The sequence below is a fragment of the Musca domestica genome, unplaced genomic scaffold (assembly GCF_030504385.1).
Source record: "Musca domestica strain aabys unplaced genomic scaffold, Musca_domestica.polishedcontigs.V.1.1 8, whole genome shotgun sequence".
NCBI lineage: Eukaryota > Metazoa > Arthropoda > Insecta > Diptera > Muscidae > Musca > Musca domestica.
The window spans coordinates 14,609,985-14,621,084 of NW_026712409.1; the positions used below are offsets into that span (position 1 = coordinate 14,609,985).

Here is an 11,100-nt window from a genome sequence, read left to right on the forward strand (position 1 = left end):
TTTTTAAGATTTTAACAGAATTTTTAACGGATATTATTGTTTTTGAGAATTGCCAAATTCGTTCCAAATTGTGGAGGTTATTCAAATTTCGACCCGTCCGAACTTACAGCTTTTTTACTTGTTTTTTTTTTGCCTCTTCTTTTGTAGAAGTACACAAATTGTTATTTTAATTTTTTTTTTCAAATCAAAACACATTTAATTTTATTTATTTTAGTTTTTTTAAGAATACATTTCTTTATTAAGTATGGTGACTTTTTACAGTGGAATAACAAATAAAAATAATTAATTTTTTTAACTAAAAATCTAATTTCATAATTTTCCTCTTTTTATTTCAGCTAAATCAAAAAAATCTGGTTGGTAAATATTGATTCAACACTGAGGTGGAAATAAAATATGCTGTTAAACAAAATTTTTGTAAAATAATAAGAAAAATAAATATTTTGTTTGTTTATGTCTTCTTTGCCTTCCAAAGCCGCCCCCTAAATCGGAGCCAAAATGAAGAAAATGATGAAGAGAACTTAAAATTTAACCTGGAAAGAAATCGTTAGCAAAGAAAATGTGAAAAATATAATTGGTATAGATTAAGAAATGGAAGAACACATCAAGGAGGGGGCAATAAACATGCACACAAACAGGGTATGGGTACGCTCAGCAAAAAGCTTCTGTTAATTTTGTGAAATATTGGAAATAGATTCGGAATATTTTTTATGTTTAAATAATGGATAAATAAATTTTAATTTTTTCAGGTATTTTTTTAAAAATTAATTTGCAAAAATAATTTTAAAATAAGAAATGAATTTTACCATTCTCTTTAAATTATTTTTCCCTAATCTTTGGGATTATTTCTTAGATCGATATCAGAAAAAATTAAATTCGGAGACATTTCAAAGACACAGATCGAAATAAAAAACTTAATGATGTCTGCGGATGAGAGATTTTCAAAGGGGTTTGACTAGAATTTATAGAAAAAATTACTTTCATGGATCTTCTTTATATAAAAGGGCATTCTATGGGTCCTCTTTACTTCTCGGAAAAAAGTTTTTCTTTAAAATCTGATCAAGCATCAAAAAATCTTTTTTCTTTTTTAGAAAAAAAAAATCAATTTTAGGAAGATGTAGAGCTTTTAACGAGAACTTGACAAGTAAGTGGTATTTTATAAATTGTTTTAAGTTTTTTTTTTTCATTTTTACGGGGTGTCTGCTTTGAAAAGAGGGCCTTTATAATGGATGACACTCAAGGTACCTTATATTATTAGAGACTCCATCAAGGTGTCTTCTATATGTTGAAGGCCTTCCGATGTAAGGTGCCCAACGTAATAACTACAAATTCTAGTTTCACCCAATACATTTGCTGTTCTTACGTTGGGCGCCATTTCTAATTATTCTTGGCAAAGGCCTGACTTCAATGTTATTTTAAAATTTTATATTTTATTATACTTTAAAAAATAGTATAACTCTTTAGTGGTCTTCCCCAAGAGAACCTTTATAAATAAAATAGCAGTCAAGGCACCTTTTACTAGCATGAGACTCCATCAAGGTATCTTCAAGGGGTTGAAGGAATTTTCATGAGTAATCGATGAAGAGAAACACATTCCATTGGTGTCATATCGATAAAAGATTCTTCAAATGGTCTTTTATAGCCGGAAGGCCCTTCAGAAGGACTTTTGTAACTAAAACTCTCAAACTCTTTTATTATGGAAGATCTTCTATAGAAAACCTTTCAAAAAAACCTTTTTTCGTCGGAGAAAGGCCCTTGGAAATGTCTTCTATCTATAGATGACAATTCTAATTCTGCTCTACGCCCGTAGGACTTTCAAGACATTAACCTCTCAGAATGTAGTTACTTTTTTAGGTTTGTAAAACTTTGCAGAACTCGGAGCATTTAGACAAAACAAATCTGATCTACTTAATTGCAGTCAATGTTATTGGCTGGCCTGATAACCTAAGTCTTAAATAACATCAATTATGGAAAGCAGTAGGAATATATGGATTTAGGCTTTATCAAAGAATAATTTAAAATGGCGCCCAACATAATAACTAGAAATATTAGTTTTCCCCAAATATATTTCTTGTTTTTACGTTGGGCGCCATTTCTTATTATTTTTTGCAACGACTTGATTTCAATATTATTTCTCTTCTCATTTCTAATAAACATCGATCGAATTTTAATTCCCAATTTTGTCTTCTATTTTCCCGAGGTTTTCCTCAAATGTATGACGTTTAAATGGGTCTTTATAAGGTGTCATATCGCTGAAAGATTCTCCAAGTGGTATTTTTAATATAATTTATAGTTCGATAAGTCCTTTAATGTCGGGAACCCCTTAAGAAGGACTTTTGGGACTAAAAATTTCAAGAAATAATTTTTCGATTTTAAATCCGTGTTGAAACTCTTCTATAATTTAATGTCTGCCATAGAAAAACCTTCCAACGGGAGTCTATCAATAGAAGCAACTATAAATTGTTTACTTTTTTCGGAGGACCTTTAAATTGTATTCTATAAATAAATGGTAATTCTAATTCTGATCTTCCTCGGTGCAATTGGACAAAACAAATCGTATCTACTTAATTACACTCAATGTTATTGGCGATCCTGAGAATTGTGCCACAAATAACACCAATTATGAAAGGCAGCAAAAACAAACCAATGGACTTAGGTTTTACCAAAAAAATTATTAAAAATGGCGCCCAACATAATAATGTTTCTTCGGGCTGTAAAAAAATAATGTTTCTTCTCCTGTAAAGTAAAATCCTCTAAGGGTTCTAAACTAAAAAAATACCCTTCTTAAGGTCGTCCATAGGTTATGTCGGTGCTTTCAATAGGGAGAATGTAAGAAACATTCCTCGGATTGGATAGGTGGTCCTTGAAATTAACTCAAATATACCTCCCAATGGAAGTGAAAAGTAAAAGGATTCCCTAACCATCCAAGTAGGTGGATAATCAACCGGTTTCCTATATGCAGGTGTCCTTCCAGTAGGGACTCTGATATATAAAAAGCCATCGAATATAGGTATTTTAAGGGGTATCCTATATATAAAAATATCTTATAGAAATCGGCCACAGATTGAAGAAATTGGATTGGAAAAGGATTCCCTAACCATCCAAGTAGGTGGATAATCAACCGGTTTCCTATATGCAGGTGTCCTTCCAGTAGGGACTCTGATATATAAAAAGCCATCGAATATAGGTATTTTAAGGGGTATCCTATATATAAAAATATCTTATAGAAATCGGCTACAGATTGAAGAAATTGCCATGTGAGACCTCCAGGCAGAAAAACCTTCAGGTAAACCCTTAAAAGTAAGGCAACTCCAGTGGCTTTCTATGGAAAAATTTTCAAAGAAAAGGACTAACTTCAGAGACTTGTATATACCAAAGTCCCTTGGAAAGGGACTTTAAATCGACCATATATTTTATATGTAGAGGACCTTCCAAAGCGTATATCCCCCGGTATATAGAATTTCCAAGAGAAAATCGTCCATAAGTTGAAGGAAGTATTTGTATGTTCTAAAATAATAAACAAATTAAAAAAGAGAGACATCGAGGAATTTTTTATCTGTTGATCAAACATTGCACCTATTGGTACAAGGCCATACAAGTGGCCTCCTGAAGTTGGGAGTCTCTTGAAGAAATCACCTCTAGATTGAAGAAAATTCTAGGTACAAGGAAAACACTCAAAGTGATAGAAAATATACTGTCTTCTCTATGGAATACCCATCAATAGGTCTTCCACATGTCAAAGGTTTAGGGTCTACATTATGAAGAAAATATCGCCAAGTGGTCTTCCATTTAGTATTCCGATGTATAGAAAATATTTGCAGTGATATTCTATGGACCAAAGACTCCTTATGGGATATTTGATGGACAGAAGGATCCCTAAGGATTTTTTAAGGACAGAAACCTCCTTATGGGCGCTATATGGACAGAGCGCCTCTTAATTGATCTTCGATGGACAACAGCCTTTACTTTCTTATATTGGAAAAAATGTCCACTTTAATATTTTGTGTTATTACGTTGGGCGCCATTCTTCATTATTCTATGTAAAAACGTAAATCGAGTGGGGTTTTATGACGTTTTTTTTTTTTTTTTTTGAATTCACAGAACGGCTTTGATTGTCTTGAGAACGATTTTGTATTTGCAAGGAGTCTCCTGTAGATAAATATTTTTAAAGAGGTTTCTGTAGGCAGAATCTTGTCCAAATAAAGGTAAAAATCTTTTCAGTGATATTTCTTGATAATTAAATTTACAAAATATTTCTTAGAAGGTTTTCGATAGACAGAGACCCCTTTAATTTCTCAATCCTACCTCTCAAAACCCTAAACTGTTATTTTATGTTACTATAACAAAATATGAATGTGCCATGGCAGTGATGGGTTAACAGGAACTAACTTAAAAACCGACAACAAAAACAACACTTAAAATGACTTAATTTCAAATCCAATCCCACAAAACTTATTTATGGGTTATCATGTAACGACAACGATGGCGCCGGAAAGGATTTTGAATTATCTCACGGTACAATGTCAAAATGGGTACCCATTTTGGGAAGCGGGGACGGAAACGTGGACGACAATATGTGACACTTGACGAAGACGTAGACGATGACGACGACATAGCTGGCAATGGTGATGAGGACGATGACACATTTTTGGTGGTTATTATTGTTTCTTTGTACGATGAGGGTCGATAAGTGGAAGCTGGCTGTTGGACATGCCAGACATAGCGCTGGACACAACGTTCATGCAAATTGCTAAAGGGTTGCCACAGCTGTTGCAGGACACGTTGGCATTGCATTTCCAAGCGGCGATGCAAAAGCTGGCGATGCGAGGGACAAGGACAACGACTGGGGGTAATTGGAATAGCAGGAGCGGGGGAGTTGGGGTATTGGAACGTAAAACGTTGATGCACAAAAATGTCATGCAAATTTTTACCTGTCATCACTTGCATGAATTCTGAAAAAAAAAAAAAACAAATTAGTTGCTCATTAATTTCGAAAAATATATATCTAAGAAAATGTATCTTACCATCAAAATCCACAGTACCCGAACCATCAGCATCAATTTCCTCAATGATCATATCCAAGTCCTGGTTCGACAACTTATCATCCAATTCATGCAGAATACTACGCAATGTTTGTACTGTCAGATAGCCCTTGCCCTCCTTGTCATAGACACGGAAGGCCTCCTTCAGCTCGCTCATCAACACCGGTCCATCCTCCTCAACCTCGACGAAACGGGCAGCCAATTTGCAGAATTTACTGAAATCCAATTTGCCGGTGTTGCCCTTATCAACCTCTTTGATAAGGGCCTTTACCGCCTTTTCATCTAGTTTTTGCCCTAGAATTTCGAGAATTTGATGAACATCACTGTGATCGATGAAACCTTTGTCCTCGTGGTCGAAGGCTTTGAAGGCGTTGCGCAAAACTGTAAAAAGGGAATTAGATACGTTTTGAAAAAACTACAATATTTTGGAGCTTGGGAAAAGGGCATAACTTACTTCTCAATTGCTCTTTGTCGTATTCTTGTTCTGTCTGTAGTACCATCATAATATTGAGATTTTCGATAATGAAAGAAAATAAAAACGTTATTTAGATCAGTGAAATTTAAGTTAAATAGAATTAGTCGATTTTTTCCGACAGATGTATACCCACAGCCTTGATATATGGCCAATATTGTCAAATTCGTATCCTACCAAAGTCTAATATAATTACAACAATGTGCATTATATGAACTATATCATATACTTCCTATATTTTAAATGAGATATGTGAAAAATTTTGCAAAATGTGGTATGTGCGGAACAAAATATTCCACTTCATCTAACACAAATAAAAATATTGAGATGTGCAAAATTTAAGGGAACATTTATATCCAAATTTATACGAAACCATAAATTCCGATACATTACATATTCAAAGCAGATTTCTGGTAAAGAGAAATATGTAGATATAGCAATTTATATAGAATCGCCGATTTGACTCGCAAATAACGACAGATATAAGTATTGAAAATTATGACTCTTTGTGGGTAAGGTAACAGAAGGGGTTGGCAGATATATATCATCTTCACAACTGATTTTGGGTTAGCAAAAGTGTTTGGATGTGTGAAGAGAGTTCTATAAGTTTTTCGCTCTTTTAGGGGAGGTACCTTTTTGGGGGAGATACCAGAAGAAATGGTCCGATCTATTCTATCTTAAAAATATATCTTGTGTTGATGGAAATATTGAGATGTGTCAAGTCTAAATGGCGTCGAATGATAATTTCGTGTTCTACTAGCTTCATGGATACTCAAAATTTTGACCCTTTGTGGGGGAGGTACCAGAAGGAGTAGACCGATATATTCCAGCTTCACTCCAGATCTTGGGTAAATAAAAATATTGTGATGTGTGATATTTGACAATGACATCTTGCATCACATTTTATAAAATTTATAATCAATCAAAATGTTGACCCTTTGTGGTGGAGGTACTTGATGGAGTGGACCGGTATTGTCAATTTTCGCACCTGAACTAACACTGATGCAAACACTAGGATTTGCATAGTTGGAGCAAAATTGGATTATCGTCTCTCTTTTTATGCAGTAAAATATACTTATTTTTGAAAATTTGGACCTTTTGTGGGGGAGATACCGAGAAGTGAACCGATATTGCCGATCTACGTTTGATAATAATATTGCGATGTGCCAAGTTTGGATCAAATCGGATAGTCCCTTCAGTCGGACGTCCATCGCTAGATCGACTCCAAATGACCCGAATCGAATTTGGTCCAAAGAGACCTAGGGTGTAAAACAGTTATTCCGATGAGGCACGTTTTGGCCGTATCAAACGATATATAGAGGGTATATATCGTTTGATACGCCATATGGCTGAGAGTATAATTAGATGTTCTTTTAGCGAACATGGATTTCTGGAAAATTTTGGTTTCAGATCTATGGAGATTGTTCTACCAGCGGAAATGACTTGCATTGTGATTATTCAAAATATTGGCCATTTATGGGGGAGGTTCTAAAGAAGTACATTTCGTATCTGACCTATGCCCATATCTACAACTTCCCCCACTTTATGATACTGATATGAAATTATTGGGATGTGCTAAATTTAAAGAAACTCGAAAATTTATTTTAAATGTTATGAGAATAATTATTAAAAATGTATAACTTGTAAGGGAGGTACCTGGGGGAGGTGGAGGAGAGGCTGATAAATTCCACATTCACATCAGATCTCTGGCTGAGGAAAATATGTAGGTAGCCCAAGTCTGAATAGAATGGCTCAATTCTTTTGCAAGTTATGATAGTTATAGGTATTGGAAATCTTCACCCTTTGTGAGGGAGGTACCACAATGGGTGGACCGATGTCTTTCATCTTCCACCAGACCTCGTGTTGAAATAAATATTGGTATGCGTGATATTTATAGAGAATCGGATGCTTATTTCGGAAGTTATGAGCGTTTTGGTTATTCTAAATGTTGACTCTTTGTGCGGGAGGTACCAGAAGGAGTGAGCCGACATATCCCATCTTCACACGATATTACGTCAATAGAAATGTATAGAATTTTAGAAATATCGGATGCTTACATTAGATTTAGTGCGTTTTGGTTAATAAAAATTTAAACACCTTTTTGGTGGAAGTACAAGAAGGAGTAGACTGGTATATCTCATCTATAGAACAGATTTTGTGCTAGTAAAATTATTGGGAAGTGCGAAATTTGGATTTGGATCTATTGGATCCCTATTTCGCGTTTTAAATGAGTAATAAATATTCAAAATGTTGACCTGCTAAGGGGAAGGTACCAGAAGGACTCTTATTTCACATCCTGTATATGTTTTACACCCTCCACCATTGTATGGAGGGTATATTCGCTTTGTAATTCCGTTTGTAACTCTTCGAAATATTCATAATTGACCCTACAAAGTATATATATTCCGGCTCAGCGTAAAATTCTAAAACGATCTAGCGATATCCGTCTGTCTGTCCGTCTGTTTGTCCGTTGTAACAACACTATCTTTCGAACGAATTGAGATAGAAAGTTAAAATTTTGCACACATGTATATTTTGCCAGTAGACAGGTTAAGTTAGTAAATGGGCCATGTAGGTCCAAGTTATCATATAGCCCCCATATAACAGGACCTCCCGATATTCGGTATTTTGATGGTTTTAGCGACATTATTCACCGGAATTGTTTCGAATTTGGCACTTGAAGTTCGAAATGGATACTACAGCCTAAGAGAGAAAATTATCTGTGCAGGTCCACGTCTTCATAGAGCCCCCATATAACGGAACCCCCGACATTCGGTATTTTGATGATTTTAGCGACATTGTTTAACGGAATCGTTCCAAATTTGGTATTTGAAGTTCGTAATAGATACTGCAGCATAAAACAGAAAATGGGCCATGTAGGTCCACGTCTTCGTATAGCCCCCATATGCCGTACCCCCGATATTCAGTATTTTGATGATTTTAGCGACATTATTTACCGGGATTGTTTCAAATTTCACATGAGAAGTTCGTAATGGATACTTCAGCCCATGCCAGAAAATTGTCTATCCAGGTCCACCTCTTCGGTATTTTGATGAGTTTAGCTACATTATAAACAGATTTTTCTTTAAGTTTCGCATTTAAATATTGTAATAACTTATGTCAAAAGTTGCCTATGCAGGTCCACGTCGTCGTATAGGCATTCGGTATTTTTAAGATTTTAACAGAATTTTTAACGGATTTTATTTTATTTATTTATTTATTTTTTTTTTTTTTTGGAAATTGCCAAATTTGTACCAAATGGTGGAGGGTATTAAAAGTTCGGCCCGGCCGAACTTACAGCTTTTTTACTTGTTTTTGTCTTTTTTTCAAATTTCATATTAAAATTTTATAATGAGCCTATGCCTAAAAATTTCATATGCGTGTCTGCGCCTTCGTATAGCCCCCATACGACGGCACCTCCGGATATTCGGTATTTTGGGGATTTTGGCGACATTATTCACCCGAATAGTTTCAAATTTTGTAATGGGTGCTACAGCTTATGCCAAAACATTTTGTATGCAGATCCACGTCTTCGTATAGCCCTTCAATATTTCCCTTTATTCGGTATTTTGATGATTTTAGCGACATTATTTGCCGGAATTGTTTCAAAATTCGTATATGAAGATCTTAATGGGTACTACAGCCTAGACAAAAAATTACTCATGCAGGACAACGTCTTCGTATAGCCACCATAGTATGGTATCTCCTTTTATTCGACATTTTGATAATTTTAGCGACATTATTCGCCAAAATTGTTTCAAATTTTGTATTTGAAAATTTTAATGGGTGCTACAGCCTAAGACAGAAAATTGTCACGTTTTCGTATAGCCCCCATATAACCGCACCTCCCGATATTCGGTATTTTGATGATTTAGCGACGTTATTTACGAAATTGAGCCTATTTTAGAGGCATTAAAAAGTGGTTGCACCATTTAAATTTAATCATACACTTTAAGCTCTTCCTTTGGGCTGCATACCCCTACAGGATGACGTGTGGATCAGTTTGGCAAGCTTCATGAGCTTCAATAACAATAGAACTACAATCTACAATATTTCTACAGTTTTACATAATATATAAATCCCCAACCTACAAAAATGTCACTTGCATCGCCATTTTCTCTATCTACGCTTTGCATTGCAGTTTTCTTTTCGAAATTTGCATTTTCTCTACACCGTTTCGTGCATTTTTTCGAAATTCTTCGATAGTTCGAGTTGAAACGAATGGTGGCACGCAGAAAAAAATCCTACATTTAACCTCTAAAATAAATGAGTACAATTAATTTGATTAATGATGTTATTTTCTGCAATCAAGGCCACTTGGGCAAGGAATTTCACGGCACAGCAGAGGAGAAACAAAACGACGAACAGAAAAGTATTTCGGATCAAAAGGAATATTACCGAAATTACAAGAAAAAAAATCTCAAAACTTTTCATTTTCTATTTCAACTCACCATTTTGTGTAGTCTTTGTTGTTAATCCGATAGGTCACGAAGAAATATCCTTTCAAGGGCTGTACTAGAAATTGAAAAATTTTATTTTAATTTTTTTTTCAATTTTTTTTTTTAACAGAGATTTGTATTCAGATGCAGTATTTTTCCATCCTTTTGAGGTTATCTTTAATTTGGTTTTTCAATTTTTTTTCAAATATTTATATTTTTAATTAACGGATTCTTGTTTTCACTCCAAAACTTTGTTTTTGTTATTTGTTTTTTTTTTCGGTTTTTGTATATATTGACCCACCCCGCTTGGTGAAAACAGGAGATAAATATGGAAAACTACAAAAAATTTAAAATTGTAAAAAGCTGTGTTGTTGTGAAGAGAAAATCGGTGACTACGACTATCGTCCGGACCGAAAAAATGTGTGTTGTTCACGTTAGCGCACCACGATAATCACTCAACTCTGTTGATTTGCATCAATTAAAAAATTACCTTTCGATCAGATCGAATTAGTTTTGAACAAAAAAAAAAATCGCGGCTACTGCTGCCACTGCTGCTTCAGATGCCACTGATGTTGCCACCAAAAAACACCCATGCTGCTTGCAAATGATGCTGGTGGTGGTGGATATGTTGCCAAAATAACAAGAACAACAACAAAGTGGCCCAATGCAGCAACATCAGAAGAGAATCAAAATCACACGTTGCCGTCTTTCGCTACAACAACAACAACGCGGCAAATTTTGTTTCATTTCTATTCAAATTCAAATTCAATCCAAACCAATTCGATTCAAATTCAATGCACGGCTGTACTGAGTACTTTATAGGTTGCCGTTTGTTGTTGTCGCTGTTATTGTTGTTCTGATTAATTTTCGCTTTTTTTATTTTTTGATGTTGCTTTTTTTTCTTTGTAGAGCGACAATTTTCTGTTTTGTTTCGTTTTTCTTTCAATTTTTTTTCGCTGTTATTGGGAAACGTTTAAATTTATAATTAGATTCGGAAAGTTTGAAAAATAAAGTGGAAATTCTAAAGCCAAGTCGAACAAAGAAGACAACAACAACAAAGTGAATGATGCGTAGGGAAAACATCATAAACGTTTTCAATGGATTTCCTTTGTGGTTGACCAATGAGGTGTGTGAACATTTTAGGGGATAG

General features: G+C 34.7%; 1 protein-coding gene across 4 annotated transcripts; it reads right to left on the reverse strand.

The window, feature by feature from the left end:
- Positions 1 to 250: 250 nt before the first annotated feature.
- Positions 251 to 10,523, reverse strand: LOC101892261 (troponin C). 4 transcript variants are annotated; one of them, XM_011298299.3, is made up of 6 exons: positions 10,441 to 10,523; positions 9,963 to 10,026; positions 5,494 to 5,527; positions 5,022 to 5,420; positions 4,929 to 4,949; positions 251 to 530 (listed from the first exon to the last, which is right to left on the reverse strand). In XM_011298299.3, exons 2-6 carry the CDS (start codon positions 9,963 to 9,965, stop codon positions 526 to 528), a joined length of 462 nt encoding a protein of 153 aa, XP_011296601.1. In that variant the 5' UTR covers positions 9,966 to 10,026; positions 10,441 to 10,523; the 3' UTR covers positions 251 to 525. The 4 variants fall into 4 exon arrangements, with proteins under 4 accessions (XP_011296601.1, XP_011296602.1, XP_011296600.1 ...); XM_011298300.3 differs by having other exon boundaries at positions 9,963 to 10,021; positions 10,441 to 10,506; XM_011298298.3 differs by lacking the exon at positions 10,441 to 10,523 and adding an exon at positions 10,252 to 10,423 and having other exon boundaries at positions 9,963 to 10,021.
- Between the last annotated feature and the right edge of the window lie 577 nt (positions 10,524 to 11,100).

Bases quoted from the DNA above. Each gene is read 5' to 3' on its own strand.
- LOC101892261 (XM_011298299.3), bottom strand. The intron at 5,421-5,493 runs GTAAGTTATGCC...CCCTTTTTACAG, and splicing joins CGACAAAGAGCAATTGAGAA to TTTTGCGCAACGCCTTCAAA. The intron at 4,950-5,021 runs GTAAGATACATT...TTTTTTTTTCAG, and splicing joins GGGTACTGTGGATTTTGATG to AATTCATGCAAGTGATGACA.